General features: G+C 43.0%; 2 protein-coding genes across 2 annotated transcripts in view; one reads left to right on the top strand and one right to left on the bottom strand.

Moving 5' to 3' along the window:
* PRKCE (protein kinase C epsilon) overlaps window positions 1-24,140 on the bottom strand; it is a 340,355-nt gene that overhangs the window by 175,612 nt on the left and 140,603 nt on the right. The gene's annotated exons all lie outside the window — the stretch shown is intronic.
* Window positions 15,782-18,294, top strand: LOC142760193 (TOG array regulator of axonemal microtubules protein 1-like). Its single transcript, XM_075863216.1, has 2 exons — window positions 15,782-17,322; window positions 18,054-18,294. The coding sequence occupies exon 1, from the start codon at window positions 15,844-15,846 to the stop codon at window positions 17,122-17,124; it is 1,281 nt and encodes a 426-aa protein (XP_075719331.1). The 5' UTR covers window positions 15,782-15,843; the 3' UTR covers window positions 17,125-17,322; window positions 18,054-18,294.

Genomic DNA, 24,140 nt, shown 5'->3' with positions numbered 1-24,140 from the left:
GGATGCTCACAAACTTTTGTCGAAACACAGAGCAAACCTTTTGAAAGTGAATAGTGTGCAGAAAGGAGGGACCAGGCAGACCCGAGACGATAGTAATACATTTAAGTCTAGTGAATCCGTATCTTTGAACGCCTCAAAAATGTTTTGCTCAGTCAACTTTTCCCAAAACACTGGGGTAGGGCCCTTAGAATCTGTAAAATAAGGTAACAACTGTAAGGGACCTAGTGAGAAAATCGACCTAGATGGAGTCAGAGAATTTAAATAATTGTGAAAAACTGAAATCGTTCCTTTAATAGTTGGGCTAGGTTTGAGAGGTTGGTTAAGCTTAGTGCTAGAACACCACAATAGCGCCAGTCTTGGTTTGCCCAATAGGGCACTTTCGGCATCTAGGTTAGGGGAATTATCTGTTTGTCTCAGTAAGTCCACCCATCTGCTCAAATGGACCGCCCTATAATAAAGCAGAGGGTCAGGAAGTCCTATACCACCTAAGGAGGGCTTGAGAGTTAACAGTCTATAAGAAAGTCTGGGTGCCCTAGTGTTCCATAAAAATTTCTAAAAAGTTTCCCCCGAACCGTATGAATTGGTACGGTTTGAAGAACATAAACCAATTGCGGGAGTATATATGCTTTTAAGTAATTTTTTTCTCCCTAACCATGGCATAAAAGGAACATTGAGAGAGTTCAATTGAAGCTGTATCCTATGTATTAAAGGGAGATAATTTGCAGAGAATAGTTTGCAAAGCTCTTTAGTGAGTTGGATACCTACATATTTAATCTGGTGACTAGGCCAGGGAAACTATATGTAAAGTTCCTGATATGTCACTTTTATATTTTTGTGAGAAGTTGCACAATAGATGCTGCATACTTTAGCTGCTATTCCAATTGGATCCCTCTTACTACATCCTTGAATTATGAACATAAAATACCTACGAGCTGACATGATAAAAGTGTTCTCACCTCGACTGGATACTTGCATCAGGCACATGTTTTGGCATAGTGTGATATCTAAACCAATATTCATATGCTAAGATACGTCTACAGCTGTGATTCAGCTTCCAAGATTCTGAAGTCAATACAGATCATGTAAATGCTCCATTTATAGTTCTACAGGCCCTGTATACAATCTTTTCAATGTCCACAGGGAAGGCCCCTTAAGGTGAATGTCCACCCTCTAACATAATGTCGTATGTAGGTGTAATGTTTTGTACTTATTCATTTCTTAATATATCCTTATAGCGGTATCTTTTTGATACAGGGCTCCAAATCCTCCAAATGGCAATAGCGCTAAATTACACATTTTTGATTGCCTGCAGCCACCACTAGGTGGAGCTTAGGAGCTGACTGCATTCTTTTCACAGTATTGAGTGCAGCATATAAATAGTATGCAGAAAGCACCTAAGCTCCCCCTAGTGGCAACTGCTGGTAGCAGCAATTTGATTATTCAACACTATGGGGAAAATTTATAAGACTGGCATTTCATTTAATCTTTCTCATAATCAATATTTAGCACCTGTCCACAGGATAAGTGATAAATATCTAATTGGTGGGGGCCTGACCACTGGGACTACCACTGATCACAAGAACGGGCTTACCGGTGCCGTACCTGGGATCCGCATAGGAATGGAGCGGTAGTGCGTATGCTCGATCACCGCTCCATTTATTTATATGGTGCAGCCAAAGACAGCGCTCCTGTGGATAGGTGATAAATATTGATTATTAAAGGGTAACTAAAAACTTTCAAAAAACTTTTGACATGTCATGGTTACATGTCAGAACTTTTGATCGGTGGGGGTCCGATCACTGAAACCCCAACCGATCGCTAAAACGAAGCAGCAGAATAGCTCGGGTGAGCGCTGAGCCGCTTCATTTCTGATCAGCTTTTTTCGGAAAGCCGGGGAATTGGTGTGCAGACTCAATAGAAAGTCTATGCGCGCGTACACCAACTGCTCGGCTTTCCGAGAAAAGACTATCATAAACGAAGTGGCTCAGAGCTCACCCTAGCGCTTCTGACAATTAGTTTTAGTGATCGGTGGGGGTCTCAGTGCTCAGACCCTCACCGATCAAAACTTCTAACATGTCGCTATGAGACATCAGAAGTTTTTTGAAAGTTTAGTTACCCTTTAATATAAAGAGCTCTGGAGTAAAATGCATCTGTCTGTGCATCAGAAAAGGAAACCTACGACAGATATGAGCTGTAGTAGATTTCCACTATAATTTATACCCGTTTCTGACATAAAATTATAATGCATATGTCAAGTAGCAGGTGACCACGGACCCTCCCGCTAAGCCTTGCACACTTTTTTTAAAAGTGGCGGAGGCGGCGGAAAAAGTCGCAAAATGTTTGAAAAAATTGCGACTTTTCTATGGCAGTAATTAATAAATTGCGCCTATGTAGGGGATATGGAGCTTCTATATCAGGAAAACGGCGCTCCAACTGCTACTCAATGCATTCATATGGACAAGCGGTTTATCACTCAGTACAAAACAAAAGTCTAGGTCTGGCCCTGGCCTAAGTAGGTGATGGGAAAACAGATACTGGGAGGTTTGAAGTGTAATGGTGATCAAGCGTTATTATTCCTATGCATTAACAGCGCGGGTTTGTTTTAAGGATTTCCCATACAAATACGAAAAACTGCAAAATAGTCTAATTTGGTTATAGCTCATAGAGAAAAATGAGCAGAAACCACAACTAGTATATACAATACAATTGGCAGAAAAATTTCTAAAGCTACAAGATGTCTGTTTTATTAACTGAGGAAGACAGCAAATAGACAATGGGAAGGATTTGCCCGAAAAATTGGGTCCACACATTGGACTTGGCATCACAACCCATTTATGGTACATTTAGGTGTTACATTTAATTTAATTTATCTTTATAAAAAAAATATGTTAAAATTAAATATACAGACGCAGCATTTCATAAGCGATACAATAATATATAGAAGACATATAACTACAATAAAAAAAACATGTAAAATTCTGTGCTAAATACAAAATAGTGTCCAGCAGGGGGCGCCAGACAAGGCCATTACGATTCCTCTAGTATACAGAAGAACAGATAATCCGTTTCAGCACAATTCCTAGTGAAGCATAACATTAATAATTGACTTCCTTGCTGTAATAGAAAGTCCTCTGGCGCTGACAGCTAACTTCAGGAAATTCCCAATTCTTTTCTTACTTTTCCAAACTAATAAAGAATCCCAAAGCCAAATAATATCCAGAACGGAGTAAACGTGTACAAGTTACAGACGTTATATAAAAACAAAGACATTGGAGCGTCCAATCCTGAATAATATTTAGCTACTAATCTGTCAGTTTACAAAAAAAAGTAAAGCGTACAGATGTAGCAGAGCTGAATTTGTGATGCAACTATTTGGGGCTGTATTGTAAAGATAGATCTACCTGAATAGCATACATTTAAAATGTAAATTGCTATATTAAGAAACTGTTATTATGAGACAAGGGTGTATGAAGGGTAAAAGGGGTTCCCCAGGATATGCCACCAATGTCTGATTGGTGGGGGACGTTCTGCTGTGGCCCCCATCAGCATTAGGAAAGCGCTGTATGGTAGGCCAGCCAAAAAGCCGAAAAAATGAATCGGAAAAGGGTCAGATCGTTCGGACCCCCGCTGATTGGATTTTCATGGCATATACTGGTGATAAGCTATCAGTGGAAAAATCCTTTAAACCCAAAGGACACATATCATAAGAATTGGAGGCTGACTGCTGCAGTGAGGATAAAGTCCTGTCTGTGGCTCCCAGAGAACAAGCAAAGTAAAAGTGAACCTTTCTCGTGGTTGTTGCACCCCCAGACGAAGGCATTCACAGGAACGCGCGTCGGGTGTTGGCGTCCTTTCTGTGCGAGACCATGACCTCGGGTATGTAGTTCACCTCAATAGGTGTTTGTGGTTTATGCTTGTGGTCTGATGTCATTTTGCCCTCTAGCTAATGGACTATACAGTTTTCAGCTCTACATTTGATGTATACACAGTTTGTTAGTATGTGGCTATAGGTACTACCTGCATTTTTCAGCACTTTATATCTGACCACTATTCACATTAATCACCCTGATATATTTCCTATGCGGTTTGGCTGTCCCTCCTGGACTCCAATCCGCATATGTGTCTGTATCTGGTGATTACGCATGAGCATGCTCGTTATATGTACTCTTTATGGTCTTGCATAGGCTGACGCCTTCTCATTGTGTGACTCATCTTTTTATTCTGTTGTGTCTATCTGTAATAAAATGTATATATTTTTTTTTTACTCAACCATTTTGTGCCAGAGTTGATCATGTTTCCTGTTTGTAGGCTTCTCGCACTATTACTAAGCAGACATGGAGTGACGATGTGAAACCAGCCTTTAATATCCACGTCTACTACTCAGTACTAATAAGCAGTCCTGGCCATAAGGGTATGAACACACACACAGCGTGTTCAGGGCGGATACGCTGAGTCAAGCTGCGCAGCATATCCGGCCTTGAATACCGCCCAAAAAATCACAGCACATTGTGCTGCAATTTTCCTGCGGAATTTCCACTGCGTAAAGCAGTGCCGAAAAAAACAAACCGTTAATACTTACCCCCTCCCTCTTCTCTGCGCGTAGTCCGGCTTCCTGGGATGACGTTGCAGGCCATGTGACCACTGCAGCCTGTGATTGGCAGCAGCTGTCACATGGGATAAAACGTCATCCCAGGAGGCCAGACTGGAGAGGAAGCAGGGAACTCTGGGTAGGTCTAACTTTTTTATTTCTTTCTAAGTTGCGATTTTTGCGGCGCATCGCTGTGATTCCGCTGCAAAAGTTGACACACACACACACACACACACACACACACACACACACACACACACACTACTTTATTGCAGGGTTTTAGCACCCCATTGATCTTCAATGGGGGAAAAACACAAAAGAAGAGCTGTGATTCTGCTGCTGAAGAAGCCGCACCACAGGTCAATTTATTTGGGCGTCTTACAATAAAAATAAAAAAAAAATCACAAAATCAGTCAAGCACTAAACTTTTTTTAAGATTAACTTTCCAGACATAAAATTTCACTTCAATGGGAGAAGGCTGCAATACTGTGAATCACCACTAAATGTGTGTCGAAAATTCACAGTGAGCAAGAAGAAATGAAGGGGAAACAGCGCTCGGATGATCGCTGCACCCCCTTCAAAACAGCTGATCGTCAGGGGGCTCGGGAGTCGGACCCCGACCCATCAGCTATTGATGGCCTATCCAGAGGATAGGCCATCAATTTTTACTGGCTGCAAAACCCCTTTAACCTTCAATGTGTGCAAATCTCTAGAGAGATGACCCTATGTAGGTACATTCATCAATAGAGCAGTGAGGACTCATCCACATGACGGTATCATGGCTACGTAACACGGCGCCAATAGAAGTCTATAGAACCATACTGTATCTCTACATGCCTCCTGTGTGTCCGTCACATGACCATGGACAGAATCTTATCCTCTGGAAGTAAATAATTACCACTGAATAACAACAAGCAGAGATCTTGAAAACCGTGAGGAATTAAAACAGAAAGTATATTGGAAAATTGTATAACTTAAAGTGTAGCTAAACGTTTGATAAACTTCTGACATGTCATAGTGACATATCAGAAGTTAGGATTGGTGGGGGTCCGAGCACTGAGACCTCCACCAATCGCTAGAACGAAGCAGCTGAAGGTCTCGTGTGAGCGCTCAGCCGCTTCGTGTCTGTTCGGCTTTTTCTGGAAATAAATGTATCGTGTACGGACTCAATAGAAAGTCTATGAGCCCGTACCCCGATACATCGACTTTCCGGAAAAAGCCGAACAGACACGAAGCGGCTGAGCGCTCACACGAGACCTTCAGCTGCTTCGTTCAAGCGATTGGTGGGGGTCTCAGTGCTTGGACCCCCACCAATCCAAACTTCTGACATGTCACTATGACATGTCAGAAGTTTGTCAAACGTTTAGTTACCCTTTAATTATACAAAAAATAACATTAATTTACTGAAACCGGACAACCCCTTTGACTATTAATTGTTTACGAGACTGTGAATAATATTTCTAACAATGAAGTAACCGGCTCACGAGAAATGGCTACCCATTAGAGGAAAGTTGGATGGCATGCTATACAATGGTCAATTTTTGTCAGGCACAAAAAATATGAAAAAAAACAGCTGGATAGAAAATGAAGAGTATAGTTAAATCCGGCATTATTTCTTCGCTATGAATATCATTAAAATTCAGCACTAAGAAAAAAAATCATTAGGGCACTTTTGAAACACAATGTATTTCTATGTTCTCTCTTTTAAAGCTTCGAGCACTTGAAAGTGATTAATAAAATTTACTTAGCCGACACAATGCCACAACATCAAAAAGAGTCTCTGACTGCAAGTTGTACGCGGATCAGTTAGTGAAATTCTAATTACAGAAGTTGAAAGCAAATACTGCTCCCCTTTGTGATCACCTATGCTTTGATTATTCAGATTAGCGAGCATACAAAACCCCCGGCATATATAGATCTTGTAATTTAAAGTGTCACGGCTGAAAAAACATTCATAGACTTAGTTTAACATGGGCATTGCCAGGTGGGTGACACTTAATCATGTTATGATGAGCCGTACATACCATGGCTTGTCTGTCTAGAGCAGAGTTAGGCCTCATGCACACGACCGTGTTTTTGCGTCCGCAATTCCCCCGCAAATCCACGGGAGAATTGCGGACCCATTCATTTCTATGGGCCCATACACACTATCCGTGTTTTCACGGGTCTCCGCATGTCCGCACATCCGTGCCGCAGAAATTCCGGACATGTCCTATTATGGGCCGCAAATGCGGTGCGGACATGCCAATAGAAGTCAATGGGCCCGTGGAAATTGCGGATACACCGCCGTGTGTCATCCGCAGTTTGCGGATTTGCGGATCATGTGACCTTCTAAAGGGGGTTTGACCAAGCTTTTGGCATCCTGTTTAAAAGTTTTTTTTTTTTTTTTTTTCATCCGCATTTTTGCGGATTACATACGGATGAACTGCGGATTACATACGGATGAACTGCGGATGACATTCCACGGAACACGGTCCTGGAATTTGCGGACCAGAAAAACACCACGGTCGTGTGCATGAGGCCTTACCATTCTGTCAAAATGGAAAAAACACTGACATGTCCAAATTAATGAGGTTAAAGTGTAACTAAACTTTTAAAAAACTTTTGAGATGTCATAGTGACCTGTTAGAAGTTTTGAACAGTGGAGTCTGAACACCGAGACCACCATCGATCGCTAAAACGAAGCGGCAGAAGGGCCTGGGTGAGCGACGTGCCACTTCGTTCCTGATCGGCTTTCCTCGGAGTGGTGTACGGGCTCAATAGAAAGTTTACGGGTCCGTACACCGCTCGCAAGGCTTTCCAGAGAAAGCCGATCAGAAATTAAGCAGCGCATCGCTCACCCGTGCGTTTCTGCAGCTTCGTTTTAGCGCCCAGTGGGGGTCTCAGTACTCGGACCCCCACTGATCAAAACTTTTGACATGTCACAATGACATGTCAAATTTTTTAAACGTTTAGTTACCCTGTAAGATAATCAATGGGATGGTCTAACTTTTATTAAAGGGGTTGGGGCATTTTTATTTATATCTCAGGAGCCTATAGGTAGAAAATGGCTAAAATTTTAAGCCCTTTCATCGAATAAGGACACACCCAAACCCCACTCCTTATGCAAAGAAACATACACCGTTAAAAGGAATCTATTGTCCATTGCTTAAATAAAGTTTTTACGTTATACATTTTTTAAAAAAAAAGTTTATTATTATTTTTTATTCAATTCTTTATGGTACTAAAATGACACTCCCTGTTTTGTAGAGATCACTTTTTAGCTTGTGCTGTGTACACTGGGGGCAGGATCAGCAATCATCTCATTATCATTAGAGGAGAAAATTACAAAGAAACATAACACTTCACTTATAAAGCTAAAGGCATATAACATAGGATCACACCATTGACAGCTCAGCTCCTTCTCCCTCCCCCTCCCTGCAAAGTGACCTGTGTACATGTCACAAAGCATGCCCACAACACTCTCCCATAGAAGTCAATGCATTGCATGTATACAAGTACTATAACGCGACTATTGGACCAACTCCCACATAACCAGCTAAGGGTAGGAGGCAACATAGTGTAAAAAAAAGTAAACTAAAAATCTCAAGCAAATGCAAACATTTTTTTAAAATCCCAGAAATTGAAATATCTTATACAGGTCTAGATATCTGGAAAACAGCTCCGTAATTTCAGTCGTAATGGCATGTTGAGGCGCTTTTTCGCTGCGTCAATTACAGACGTAAATGGAGCTGTTTTTCCATGGAGTCAATGGAAAACGGCTCCATTTACGTCTGAAGCGACAGGCACTTCTTTGACGCGGGCGTCTTTTTTACGCCCCGCCTTTTGACAGCGGGGCGTAAAAAAAAAGACCGTCGGAACAGAACATCGTAAGACCCATTCAAATGAATGGGCAGATGTTTGCCGACGCTATCGAGCCGCATTTTCGGACGTAAATCGAGGCGGAAAACGCTCGAATTACGTCCGTAAATAAGCCGTGTGAACATACCCTTAGGGTCAGTACACATGTTGCATAAATACTGCGGATTTTCTGCAACGGAATTTGTTGAGGAAAATCTGCAGCAAATATAGTAGCAGCAAAGGGGATGAGATAAAACAAATCTCATCCAGTAAATACAAAGCGGAAAAAAACGCTCAGAAATTGACCAGCGGTGCGGAATTTTATTCCGCACCATGTCAATTGTATTTGCGTAAACGCTGCTTATTTGTTGAGGGTTGAATTCAACGGGGAGGTAAACCTGCAACAAATAGCAGTTGTTGCGTTTTTTTGCGGCGGTTTCGCAGCGATTCTGTGTTTCTTCCTCCAGGCCGGCCTCCTGGGATGACGTTTCATCCTATGTGACCGCTGCAGCCAGTCACAGGCTGTATCGGCAGTCACATGGGATGAAACGTCATCCTAAGAGGCCTGGATGACGTAACGGGGCTGGCCTCCTAGGAGGACGCTTCATCCCATGTGACCGCCGCTGCAGCCAATCACAGGCTGCAGCGGTCTCCTGGGATGAAATGTCATGCCGAGAGAGACCGTCCTGCTTTCAGGCTGGCAAGTGCTGCAGTTTTCCACAGCGGACATTCCAGGCGAAAAACTGCACCACAGTTTGGTGCGGTTTTTCGCCCAGACGGATACACTGGGTGGAATTACGCAGCGTATCCGCCCCATGTGAACTCAGCCTTATTTCGGCAATACCCGCTGAAGCGATATGAAGCCAGGTGGCATTATTAATCTTGTATAACAAACACTTTTATATGATCAAAACTCTGTCAGACGACTGTCATTGATCTTTGCCTGAAATCACAGCAGCTGCCAGATGTTCCATTAGGTAACTGGGATTACGCCAAATGAACTCACAAAGACCCAAAACATTGTTCAAATGATTTTAAGACATTTTAAAAAAGATCTATGAAAAGAAACCGCCGACTTAGAAAAATAAAAAGTTGCAAAAACACTGACCTTCATCATCAGCACTTTTTAACTATTAATTACATTATTTATGGATTCAATTTATATATATTTTTAAAATGATCTCTAAGTATAAAATCTTTTGTTTTCTCTACTCATTTGGACTACTTTCTGTACCGCATACTCAACTCTGCTACGACGCAGATGCGAACTTTGGATTGCCTGACTCCAGAATTGTACCATATCACCGTTTTCGATTCCTTTTCATGCGAGAGCTTCTCTTCCATAGAACTTGTTATTGGACTGTTGACTTTCACTCTTAGGGTATGTGCACACGACCTCTTTTCAGACGTAATGGAAGCGTTTTACGCCTCGAATTACGCCTGAAAAGACGGCTCCAATACGTCGGCAAACATCTGCCCATTGCTTGCAATGGGTCTTACGATGTTCTGTGCAGACGAGCTGTCATTTTACGCGTCGCTGTCAAAGACGGCGCGTAAAATTACACACGCGGCAAAGAAGTGCAGGACACTTCTTGGGACGTAATTAGAGCCGTTTTTCATTGACTCTAATGAAAACCAGCTCCAATTACGTCCGTAAAAGACGCCGCAAAAAACGCGAGTATTTGAAAAAACGTCTGAAATTCAGCAGCTGCTTTCTCCTGAAGACAGCCCCGTAATTTCAGACGTATTTGGCGCTGTCGTGTGCACATACCCTTAGGGTATGTTCACACGGCCTATTTTCGGATGTTTTTCGGGCCGTGAGCGCACGAAAAACGGCCGAAAAATCAGAAGCAGAACGCCTCCAAACATCTGCCCATTGATTTCAATGGGAAAACGGCTTTCTGTTCCGACGGAGCGTTTTTCACAGCGTTTTTTTACGCGTAAAAAAACGGCCACGAAAAAGAAGTGCAGGACACTTCTTGGAACGTTTTTGGAGCCGTTTTCCATAGACTCTATTGAAAAAATCTCCAAAAACGGCCGTAGAAAACGCAGCGAAAAACGCAGCGAAAATCACGAGTGGCACAAAAAACGTCTGAAAATCAAGAGCTGTTTTCTCTTGAAAACAGCTCCATATTTTGAGAAGTTTTTGACTCTGCGTGTGAACATACCCTAAGCAAACGTATTTCCAACTTACCGATCATTTGGTTTCCATTCTCCTGACGCTACCAAGGGAACCAACCACTAGGCTAGCTAGAGGCACCAAAGTCCTGAGCAGGCGGTGTTATATGATTTACTAGGCACTATCACTAAATAGCTAGCCAGAAATGCCATTCAGGCCCAAGGAAGGGATAAACAGGTGAATATAATTAGAATATAATAGATCATTTTACTGTTTAGAAAATTAACTCACGTTTTTTTTATTTAACACCATGTTATTTTTAGGTCTAACATGCTGTGCTGATTCATTTCTTAATGTAGCTGTATATTGTGATAAAGGGGTCTAAATACTCTGCATAGACATAGATTAAAAACATACATTCTTTTTTTGCCTGAAGCCTCCACTAGAGGGAGCTTAGGAGCTTACGGCATACTTATTATTGAGTTCAATGCATTAAGACCCTTAGCTCCCCCTAGTGGAAGCTGCAGGCAGCCAGTTTATGAAGGGAATTTAAAGTTCGGTGTCCTAGAAAGAAAGCCCTGACTGCTATAAAAATACACTATATGTACAAAAGTATTGGGACACTTACACATTAGACCTACAAGAGCTTCTATGGCATTCCATTCTAAATCCATAGGAATTATGGTGGAGTTAGACCCCCTTGTAACTTAAACAGCTGCCACTTTTCTGGGAAGGATTTCTACAAGATTTTGGAGGTCAGACTAGGGATGTCACGATACCAGAATTTGGACTTCGATACCGATACTTCGTTTAGTATTGCGATTTCGATACCAATTTCGATACTTTGCCCACAGTAATAATAAAAAAATAAAAATCTTCCGTTTTCTGAAGTGAGGCGCGACGTGTGATGAATTTTGAATGCGCCTCACATTAATAGTAATTAATCCCATCATGTTTCTCAGTCATAATGGGTTAATGTGCGAGGTACATGATGGGGTTAATTACTATTAATGTGAGGAACATGGAGGTTAAATTCATCGCACCTCGCGCCTCACATTAATAAGTGAATGAAAGCTGTGTTTATTTCATTTTTTTACAGCGTACACATCATAAATGATGCAAAAAAATTGTTGTCTGCGCCAATAGCGAACATGTGTATATTTTATGTATTGAGACTTATTTTAATGTTTATTGTAAAAAAGGTGAATGTGTATTTTTTTTAAATTTAACAATACTTTGTTTTTACTTTATTTTTAAACTTGAATGTACTGACCTATATCAGATATGTGCCAGTACATTAGCCTGTGGACAGATAACACACAGGCAGTTGTTAGGACATACCTCAGTATGCCCTAACAACAAGAAATATGGTAAGACAGCCCTGGGGTCCATCAATAGACCCTGGGCTGTCTGCCCATATATGGTATGGCCCTCGATCACGTCACAGGAATTCCCTGTGACGCGATGCCATGGCATCCCCCTTCTCATTTTCTCCTGAATGCTGCAGTCAGCTTTGATGGCAGCATTCAGGGGAATAACGGCGGAGATGAGAGGTTTTTCTTATCTCCGCCGTTATAGAGCGGGGCTGCGGCTGTGTAATACAGCCATTGCCCCGCTCCTGACAGGAAGTAAACTCGCGGTCAGCATGAGGAGGTGCGGCCGGCGCTGCACTAATGAGCGGCGGCACTGAAGACAGAACATGGGGGTGTTTTGTAGCGCGCCCGCCATGTTCTGTCTTCAGTGCCGCAGATCATTAGTGCAGCGCCGGCCGCATCGCATCATCCTGACCCCGCGCGCACATGTCATGACTCAGGAGTGGGGCTGTGGCTGTATTACACAGCCGCAGCCGCGCTCCCATACATTCATGTGTTACTATACTGAGCTGTGCGGCTGTGCGGCTGCGCAGCTAAGTATCGAAATACAGGAAATAGCGGTATCGAACCGTTTGGGGATGCACAGTATCGAAACAGTATCGAAGTTTCGATGCACCGTGCATCCCTAGGTCAGACACTGATGTTGGGGGAGAGGGTCGGGCTCACAATCTCCGTTCTAGTTCATCCCAAACGTGTTGGATGGGGTTGAGGTCAGGACTTTGTGCGGACCAGTCAAGTTCTCCTACACCAAACTCCCCCCGTGTCTTTATGGACCTTGTGCACTGGGGCACAGTCATCCTGGAATAGAAAAGGGCCGAACCCCAAACTGTTCCCACAAAGTTGGAAGCTATAAATGTCCAAAATGTCTTGTTATGCTGAAGCAATAAGATTTCCCTTCACTGGAACTAAAGGGCCTAGGCTGAACCCTGAAAAACAGCCCTATAGCATTATATCTCCTCCACCAAACTATACAGTTGGCACAATGCAGTCAGGCAGGTAACGTTCTCTTGGCATTCACCAAACCCAGATTCGTCCATTAGACCGCCAGATAGAGAAGCGTGATTCATCACTCCACAGAACACGTTTCCACTTCTCCAGAGTCCAGTGGCGGCTTTACACCTCTCCATTCGACGCTTGGCATTGTGCTTGGTGATGTAAGGCTGGCATGCAGCTGCTCTGCCATGTAAACTCATGCCATGAAGCTCCCGGGGCACAGTTTTTGTGTGGATGTTAATACCAGAGGAGGTTTATACTCTGCAGTTATTGAGTCAGCAGAGCGGTGGCGACTTTTCTGCACTATGCGCCTCAGCACTCGGCGATGCCGCTCTGTAACTTTATGTGGTCTGCACTTTGTGGCTGAGTTGCTGTGGCTCCTAAACGCTTCCATCGTACAATATTACCAGTCGCAGTTAATTATGAAATATCTAGGAGGAAAGAAATTTCATGAACTGACTTGTTACACTGGTGACGTCCTATTACAGAACCACGCTGGAATTCAGTGACCTCTTTAGAACGACCCATTCTATCACAAATGTGTGTAAAGGCGACTGCATGGTGAGGTGCTGGATTTTATATACCTGTGGATATGGGACTGAATTAAACACCCAAATTCAATGATTAAGAAGTGTGTCCCAATACTTTTAGCCATATTAAGAAATTATTCAGCATAGAATTTTTAACCAATTTAAATTACAAAAAAAATGTATTCAGGGGTGGACATTCACTTTAATTTTAAAACAGAGAATATTAGGACTTTAATCCTAACACAAAATGGTCTAAGCTTTTTTGCCTAATTTGAATTTTGCTAATTACCAAATTGGATCATGATCCTCAGTCATTAAGAGGCATTGGGCAAATCAACTTTGCAGGCTTTTCTCATCATCACTGGTAATGTACAAGGAAACGTTCCTACAGGTTTTGTCCTTATAGCACCTCGGCTCTGGGTAGAATGGTTGCAGGTGGATGATCTATGGCAGAAATGCTTTTAGACATGTTGTGTATGTTTACTGTGGCAGCAAGCTGGGGGATCTTGGCAGATCACAACGAGCTTAGACAGGGCCTAATTAATAGACCTCACGTTTTTTTTCAGGCCACATGAAATAAAACTAATATCTCATGACTCAAGAGCACTTGGCAGGGTTCAGCATATTAAGACTTGCTTTTTATGGTGTTTTATTATTTTTCTAACCTAACCCTAACTGCTTGAAATTCATATACACGTTCTTGAGCTGCCAATATATTATAGGTACGAGAATGAATTCACTTTTTTTAAACAATAAAATATTAAAGAGGTTGTCCATGATCAGAAAAAAGGTTTGCTTTTATTTCCAGAAATAGCGCCACTCTTGTACATTGGACATGTCTGTTATTGCAGCAAAGCCCCATTCATTTGAATACTGCAATACCAGAGACATCCCATTGACAAGAGTGGTGAGGTTTCGGGGGGGGGAAAGCAGACACTTTTAGGAACTGGGTGAAACAGCATTGTTTTATCTGGCAAAATGACAGAAACCCGACAAAACCCATTAAAGTCAATGGGTTCTGTAAGGTTTCTTGTTATGCAACGGATTTAGAGCTTCCGGTATTCTCGTGGTTGTGCTCTAGAATAAAGGAACCCGGAACACAGATGTGAACAGAGCCTTACTATATTTGGCAAATATACCAAAACAGACCTCAATATAAAGAGCACCCCTTTTACTTAAAGGGGTTGCCCAGGCTCGGCACGGTTTTTCATAATGATGAACAATCCACAGGATAGGTCATCAGTATATGGTTGATAGGGTTCCGACACCCTAACCACCCCGTACCGATCAGCTATTCCAGCTATCCCCGGGCACCGGATGTTATGCAGTAGCCGGTGTTAGAAGCAGATGGCTCCGGGTCACAGTATAGCAGCCGTCCTGCAGTGCTGTAGCTCTGCTCCTATTCAAGTGAATAGAAGCAGAGTTGCAGTACTGCAGCACGGCTGCTATACAGTATACAAAGCCATCTGCTTCTGACACCGGCCCCTGCATAACATCCGGTGACGGGGATAGCTGGAATATTTGATCGGTGAACGATCCAGGTGTCAGACCCCCACCGATCATATACTGATGGCCTATCATATGGATAGGTCATCAGTATGAAAAAACGCCCCGTCCTTGGACAACCCCTTTAAACGATCATGTGCTGCTGAGGGCAAAGAGACCTAAACAGATCTGTTCATAGCTAGGGTTCTCTGTTTGGCTAATACCTGAGTCATATCCTAAGATTCCTTCAGCGTTTGCAGGGACAGTCATGTAAATGCCACTAGAGACAAATTTTCCTCCATCTAAAAAAAGAGTTACCGTATTTATTGCAAATTTTCCTAAAGACAGGCATTATATTAAAGGGGTACTCCAGGCATTATTTTATATTGAGGCCCCTTATTAAGGGGCCTCTTCAACCCAGGCTCAGGTCTGCCTGATGATAACATGCTGAAAAACAAGTCAACTAGGTGATTATGTGCTCTAGAGCCTAAATATTAAGTAAATTACTTGCAGCGCTGGAGATGTACAGGAAAAATAAGGTATAGTAAACGTTGCAATAAGAGCTCGGTTATTCTGAAATGGGTGATAATAAATAAATATTGGCTGATAATAAATAAATCTTCCCCCCAAAAAATTAATTTTACAACAATTAAAACAGTAAATATTTGTATCCAGTACTTGTCCTGTGAAGTGTTTTACTTGTGAACAATATTAAACATATTAGTGTATTTTTGAGTCAATGGCCCTTTAAGGGAAAAGTTCTACAGGTCCGGCTGATGTCATAGAAGCGTCATGGTGAAACTATTGTATTAGAACTTTGCTTGCTGAGTGCTCTGTACATTGCTGGACTTTCCCTACAGAGAGAAGCAGTGATATTGGTGTGCGCACCAAGTGTTTTACATAATTTTTTGGAAGATGTGGGCAGAAGACTCCTTTGACTGTAGTAGCTCGGTAACATCCAGCTCAGATTCTGACCTCTCAGATATTTCCTCCATCTGTTATGGCATGAATCACAAGTACAGCCTAGGTGACAACTTTGCTGACTACCGGGATGTGGTGGCTCAGAGAGTGCTGGACAGGTTGACCAGCAATCTTCAATTGAGAATCCCTGACAAACATCCGCCATCTGGTGACTGTGGAAAAAATCTGGGTTGGAAAATCCCTAACACCCCAGAACCACCTAAAAGGCCCAAAAAAGCCACAGAAAAAGAGGTCACCAAGGAAACTGGCCCAAGATATAAAAAGTATATTGCAGCAGCGGAAAAGACCTTGGAAGAACTCAGGAATATGAACAATGGGAGGAATTCTCTCCAGGTGTATCCATCAAAACCTTTACCAAAAATAACGCCTGTGAGTACGGTGCAGTATAACAATTCCCATTTACATCAAAGGAACCAGCCTCCTGCACCTGAGAGGAAGAAGACATCTGTATTACCATCTATAGGACCATCATCAAGTCATCATGCAGTCCAAAGCCATAAAGCAACGCACAATAAACCACTAAAGAAGATGTCCCAGTCCAAGATGACCGTTGCTGACGCCTTAATCCTGCTGGAAAACGGGGACTGGGAGAAAAAGATTCGAGGCATTGACACCATCTCATCCTTGATATCGGTCCATCCTGAAGCTGCTGTTCTAATAATACAAGACCTGAGGACAGCAGTAATGAAGGAAGTGACCAACCTGAGATCCGCAGTGTCCCTCGCAGCGATCAAGTGCCTGGACATGATGTTCACAATATTGCAGGTGAACATGGACTGCGACCTCCAGCAAACTGTCCGGGTGTTGCTACACAAGGCCGGGGAATCCAACACCTTTATCCGTGAAGCAGTGGACAGCGCTCTGACACAAATGGTGGAAAATGTCAGCCCAGGTCGCGCTCTGACAGCCCTAATAGAGGGAGGACTCTGCCACAACAACAGCAAAGTCAGATCCACCACAGTCAAGCATCTGGTAGGTTTGGTGGACAGAAAGGGCCCAGACTTCTTTCTGTCTGGTAGAAAAGGGATCACAGATAGGGCAATACCGGCTGTAGTCAAATCTTTACAGGACCGCTGCCCCGAAGCCAGGATGTATGGCAGGCAAATCCTGAGCAGTCTAGCTCCACACCCTAGGCTGGGCGCAATGCTGGCAAGGTATGTGCCACCTAAAAACCTAACAGCCATAAAGATCCTGCTAAAAAAATGTTCCAACTAAACTTTTTGTAACCAATGAAAACATTGCATGGAGGAGAACTATTACTAGTTACTTATTTAAAAAACAACTTCAAGAACAAACAAAAAGTCAAAATTGCTTGTTGGACAAATGAACATGTGGAGAAGAGACCCAACCTACAGTGTCCTGAGTCATAATCCAAGAACAGCCCTGGTATTACCGGCAGATCCCACTGGCAAGGTACGTGGAATTGGGAAGGATTTATGTCTCGTTACTTTGTCTTACATACATTCATATACAGTAGTAGTTGCAGTTGTATTTTTTGGAAAAACCCATGTTGGTTACTTTGCCCAAAGTCTATTCATGTCTTATTTTCTTTTCTGCACACATTATTTATTGATTCTTTATCTCAGCTGTTTCCACCATTCCCATAGACTTTGAATGGAGCAGCAGAACGCAAGCTCGACCGCCACTCTAATCAATATCCTCCTCACTGCTCAACCGCAATGAGGAGGATATTGAATAGAGCGGAAGATTCAGGTTCCCCGTTCTAACGATCAGTGGAGGTCCCAGCGGTGGGGCCCTAACCATAAGGAAATGATCACCTATTCTGTGGATAGATCATAATTTTAGATTCTTGTACAACCCCTTCAAGAGGGTTTTCTACTGATATACAACTATGGGATGACAACTAGACATGCCATTAAAGTGTTATTGGTGACCACTGAGAGCCCCACCAATCTCAAAAACAAGGTTGGCCGGATCCCCTTTTTCTTTGCACAGATGGCCACATGTCACTCTTCATTGCAACCCCCTCGCTCTTGCAATACGAAGGGGGGGCATTAATATTTTCTTTGCAGTGCAATGCCAGAATTACCCAATTGAATAAATATTTATAATAGAATATATGACATTCTGTGTAAATGCTACTGTACCTGTCGGCTCCATGTAACCTGATCCTCTATCCACAGGTCTCTCAGAAGCTTTGAAGCCACACACTGGACCTCCCATCACAGCCGGAGACTTCCAGATGTCATGGAGGATATAACTAAGGAGTAGTCACTGGATCTGCACGCTGCTGCCCCTGTGTGAGATGCACCTGCCGCAGCCTTTCTCCATCAGACTATATCTATCATTAACATCTAGAGAAAAGAAGCCCCTCCCCCTCTGGACTATTTTTCGTGACTAATAAATTTACCTTTGTGCAGAAAAGAGCGTAATATATTGTATAGTATAATAACCAAACGCTAATACTAAAATGTGAACCATCCATCTCTTGTACAAATGCCAGCCCCCGTCATGCCAGTGATTTCTCTACTATCTGTCAAGAGATCGTTGTCATAGTACAGAGCATATATATATATATACACACACACACACACACACGTCTAATATTTGGAATTTTTATTAATAGGGCCAGATGTTGGGGGACACACTGCAGTGTCGTCCATAAGTCTGCATTATTTATTTGCAGCTGGTGCATTTACCCACTGAGCCAGGTTGCTGCTAGAAGCTGTAGGTAGCAGGGCAGGTGGAAAATCTGCGGGATGTCACTATTATATTGGTAGATAATCTGATTTGATCATGATAATTGATAATTACAACTATAATATCAGTACCGCTATATCATAAACTCTTAGTTTGGCACCGCTTGTAGCTGAGGCCCTAATACATGTTACAACCAGCAATCTATGAACCCGCTGTCCACAAATGTCTGTATAGAGCTCTGTCCAGTGGTTAATAATGTCAACTAGCAATGAAACTTACACTGGACACTGATGGTGGAATAGCACGTGGGCGCAATGAGGACATGGCCATTAATAATATTATATAACAGTCACACATCTTCTTTATTGTGGATCTTCACCAAAAATAAAATATTTGCTGAGCAATTGTTCCTGTCTCGCTCTTTCCTACAGTATCCCTCCTGGGAATCTCCGCAGTTACAGGTTATAAATGGTAACACAGATAACTGTATAGAAGTCAGTGATCCAGGCAGAGCATAGTACAGGATCCCCAAAATGGGGACCCCCACTGAGCTCTGTCTGGAGTGCTTCTTTAGGCCATATTCACATATTACAGTAGTGAGACAGAGAGCCGCATTGATGACTCTCAATATTACTGTAGAATAAATATCATCCCTATCAGGAGAACACTTATGTACAGTGGAGTCTGTCCTGCAGGTTCTTCAGTAATACAGCTGTGTGATAGCATGATCTCACTTCTATATCCCTATAGTGCTTGTATGTTATGTGGGAGAGTGAACAGTGCAGATACATATTATATACCTGAAATATATGTGTATATATATATATTTATATATATAAAATTCTAAATCAAAACATAAGCAGAACATCTCATATAGTGTTCTCGCACACAGCTTTTCCAGACTCCTGAATGGCGAATCTGTCCAGCTATGTTGTGATATATCCTCCACTCCCAGATCTCTGCCTTAATAGGTGGTTTTGCAGTTCAGAACATCAATCAGCTCTTGCCAGATGCCAAAATCTACTGGTGCCATGTCTTGTTTGTTCTAACTGGGTGCATTGAGAAGTATGTAAGGGGGTGATGCTGCCCCTTTAAATTGAACTGTCTGTCCAGTGCAGTCTCCATGTTTGTTGGTACCTGCGTTCTGTGTTCCCCCCTGTGCGAGGTGATGTTTACACCTATGTGTTATCTGTTGCATGCCTGCCATGTCATGTGCAGCCACTAGGGGTCACTGCAGTATGAGTGACATAGAGATAGAGCTGCCTGGCAGGAAACGGAGGAGTGTGTGTAGCACACAGGGAAGTGAGGGAGAACTGCTGCAGCTTGGGAGGGAGAGAGTATGGCCTCCCAGTGCCTGAGCCTGGCAAGGAGCTGCAGGATAGAGGTCCTCCCTACAAGAGAGGGACTGTGGGGGAACAAGGAGGTTACCGTGTGAGTAGTTGGAGACGCCTAGGAGGAATTAAAAAGTGGCGTCCATGTTGGAGCCTGCCCCAGAAGAGATAAGTGGGGAGATGTCTGTTTCTTGTGCTCCTGCATTATTTAGAAGAGACCTGTCAATGGGTGAATTAATGTAAAGCAACTGCAATTATTTTGATTGCTCCTTAACCCCTTAATGACCGGGCCATTTTGCACGTTAATGACCAAGGATTATTTTTTGTTTTCTCACGGTCGCATTCCAAGAGTCGTAACTTTTTTTTTATTCCGTCGACATAGCCGTATAAGGGCTTGTTTTTTGCGGGACGAGTTGTATTTTGTAATTGTACCATTTTTAGATGCTTACAATATATTGATTAACTTTTATTAACTTTATTTTAGGAGAGAATTGAAAAGAAGCAGCTATTCCAGCATTGATTTTCACGTTGTAAATTTACGCCGTTTACTAAGCAGCGTAAATAACATGTTCACTTTATTCTATGGGTCGGCACGATTACGGGGATACCAAATATGTAAAGGTTTTATATGTTTTCCTACGTTTGCACAATAAAAAGCCTTTTAGAAAAAAATTACTTGTTTTTGCATCGCCGCGTTCCAAGAGCCGTAATTTTTTTATTTTTCCGTCGATGTGGCCGTATTTGGGCTTGATTTTTGCGGGCCAATGTGTCGTTTTCATTAGTAATATTTTGGGGTACATAGGACTTATAGATTAACTTTTATTTTATTTTTTATGGGGGGAATGGGAGAAAAGAGAGAATTTTGCCGTTGTTTTTTTTGGACGCCGTTCATCCGGCGGTTTAATTAATGTGTTCATTTTATTGGTCAAGTTGTTACGATCGCGGGGATACCATATATGTGTATGTGTGATTTGTTTTGACACTTTTACTGAATAAAACCACTTTTTGGGTAAAAAAAAGTAGTTTTATTTGATTTTGACTGTCATTTTTTTTTCCACAAACTTTATTTAACTGAATGACATTTTTTTTTTAGTCCCACCAGGGACTTCACTATGCGATGTGCCGATCGCATATATAATGCTTTGGTATACTTAGTATACCAAAAACGGATAGCACCCTGAAGGAAAAAACTGAAGTGTGCATGAGGCCTAAGGATCCTTCACACGAGCCGTTTGCCACGTCCGAGGTGGACCCGTGCGGGACGCGTTGTCACGGATCCCCCACAGACTATAGTCTATGGAGGGATGCATGACACGCAGTAAAATAGAACATGTCCTATGTTTCAATGGAGCGTTCACGTGATCCGTTGCATCAGCGGTCGTGTGAACGGCCCCATTGAAATGCATGAATCCGTGTGATGGCCGTTGTTTTAACCGGCCGTCACACGGACGTGATTCACACTCGTGTGCATGAGGCCTAAGGAGGTGCTTTGCAAATGTGCACTCGGACTGTCCCCTCACTGGGCAGGGACCTCTCTCCTGTAGATTGTCAGCTCTTATGTGCAGGGACCTCTCTCCTGTAGATTGTCAGCTCTTATGGGTAGAGACCTCTCTCCTGTAGATTGTCAGCTCTTATGAGCAGGGACCTCTCTCCTGTAGATTGTCAGCTCTTCTGGGCAGGGACCTCTCCTGTAGAGTGTCAGTTCTTATGGGCAGGGACCTCTCTCCTGTAGACTGTCAGCTCTTATGGCCAGGGACCTCTCCCCTGTAGATTGTCAGCTCTTATAGGCAGGGACCTCTCTCCTGTAGATTGTCAGCTCTTATAGGCAGGGACCGCTCTCCTGTAGATTGTCAGCTCTTATGGACAGGGATCTCTCTCCTGTAGATTGTCAGCTCTTATGGGCAGGGACCGCTCTCCTGTAGATTGTCAGCTCTTATGGACAGGGATCTCTCTCCTGTAGATTGTCAGCTTTTATGGGCAGGGACCGCTCTCCTGTAGATTGTCAGCTCTTATGGGCAGGGACCTCTCTCCTGTAGATTGTCAGCTCTTATGGGTAGAGACCCCTCTCCTGTAGATTGTCAGCTCTTATGGGTAGAGACCTCTCTCCTGTAGATTGTCAGCTCTTATGGGCAGGGACCCCTCTCCTGTAGATTGTCAGCTCTTATGGGCAGGGACCTCTCCCCTGTAGATTGTCAGCTCTTATGGGTAGAGACCCCTCTCCTGTAGATTGTCATCTCTTCTGGGCAGGGACCTCTCTCCTGTAGATTGTCAGCTCTTATGGGTAGAGACCTCTCCTGTAGATTGTCAGCTCTTATGGGCAGGGACCGCTCTCCTGTAGATTGTCAGCTCTTATGGGCAGGGACCTCTCTCCTGTAGATTGTCAGCTCTTATGGGTAGAGACCCCTCTCCTGTAGATTGTCAGCTCTTATGGGTAGAGACCTCTCTCCTGTAGATTGTCAGCTCTTATGGGCAGGGACCTCTCCCCTGTAGATTGTCAGCTCTTATGGGTAGAGACCCCTCTCCTGTAGATTGTCAGCTCTTATGGGTAGAGACCTCTCCCCTGTAGATTGTCAGCTCTTACGGGCAGGGACCTCTCTCTTGTAGATTGTCAGCTCTTATGGGTAGAGACCTCTCCCCTGTAGATTGTCAGCTCTTCTGGGCAGGGACCTCTCTCCTGTAGATTGTCAGCTCTTACGGGCAGGGACCTCTCTCCTGTAGATTGTCAGCTCTTCTGGGCAGGGACCTCTCTCCTGTAGATTGTCATCTCTTCTGGGCAGGGACCTCTCCCCTGTAGATTGTCATCTCTTCTGGGCAGGGACCTCTCTCTTGTAGATTGTCAGCTCTTATGGGTAGAGACCTCTCCCCTGTAGATTGTCAGCTCTTACGGGCAGGGACCTCTCTCCTGTAGATTGTCAGCTCTTACGGGCAGGGACCTCTCTCTCGTAGATTGTCAGTTCTTATGGGCAGGGACCTCTCTCCTGTAGATTGTCAGCTCTTATGGGCAGGGACCTCTCTCCTGTAGATTATCTGTTCTTATGGGCAGGGACCTATCCCCTCTAGATTGTCAGCTCTTATGGGTAGGGACCTCTCTCCTGTAGCTTGTCAGCTCTTATGGGCAGGGACCTCCCTCCTGTAGATTGTCAGCTCTTATGGGTAGGGACCTCTCTCCTGTAGATTCTCAGTTCTTATGGGCAGGGACCTCTCTCCTTTTTTCTCATTGTTTGTTCATTTGTTTTGATTATTTGTCATTTTACTTATTTGTTAGTTCCCCAATTGCAGCACACTGTGGAAAATGTTGGCGTTATATACACAAAGATCAATATTATTATGATATTATAAATGTGTCTTTGATGTTAGAGGTTATTAATAACAGGAAGCACCCAACATCAGGCAGGATTAAAGCCAGCATCTTCATCTTCTGACCCTTAGCTAGTACTCAAATTTATTAACAAGTGAATCCGCTCTATCAAAAGAAGAGATTTTATTTGGAATATTATGGGTTAAAGGGTAGAAAATCTGAGCAAGGCCACATGCACACCATGCGTATTATGTGCAGATTTTCCTGCTGCAAATCCACACCATAATACAGTAACGGCAAGTAATCTCATCTACAAATTGCTGCATTTTCCTGGCCGAAAATTGACCTGCGGTGCAAAGTCTAAAATCTGCAGTATATCAATTTATCTTACTCTTCCGTCTCAGAATTGTATCAGACAAGATTATAAAAAATGCAAAAAAATCTTCAGCATATAATCCACGCCGGTTTCCACATCAAAATATAAGATCCGCATCAATATCCGCAATGTATTAATGTAGCCCAATAGTGTCATCTGGCTTCTTACAGTTACAAATCTCTCCTAATAATAACTTTGAAGAACCAAATCTGGAATTTTGGGTAGTGCGTTTCTAAAACAGCATCTACGAAACCACGGAGGGATTTAGCACTGTCATCCGGAATTATTCAGCATCGTGACATGAAGCTGCTAAAATGGGCAACGAAGCAAATGTCCATAAACACTAGCTGTCAAAGTTAGGAAAACGAGACCCGTTCATGCGAGCGCAGATTACTATTAACTATTTGTTAACAACTTTGCACAGTAATAAACAGGGGTATAAAAATCACACCATAGACGTGCAAAGTACACCCGTGTAGGAAAGCCAAGGCGCTGGCACAAACATTTCTACAGCAGATGGAGGCTGTGAATCAACCACGTTACATAACAATTGCTTTAGTAATTA

The sequence above is a fragment of the Rhinoderma darwinii genome, chromosome 4 (assembly GCF_050947455.1).
Source record: "Rhinoderma darwinii isolate aRhiDar2 chromosome 4, aRhiDar2.hap1, whole genome shotgun sequence".
Taxonomy (NCBI): domain Eukaryota; kingdom Metazoa; phylum Chordata; class Amphibia; order Anura; family Rhinodermatidae; genus Rhinoderma; species Rhinoderma darwinii.
The sequence above is the reverse complement of the archived record's forward strand: the minus strand, read 5'-3'. Positions and strand labels throughout refer to the sequence as shown.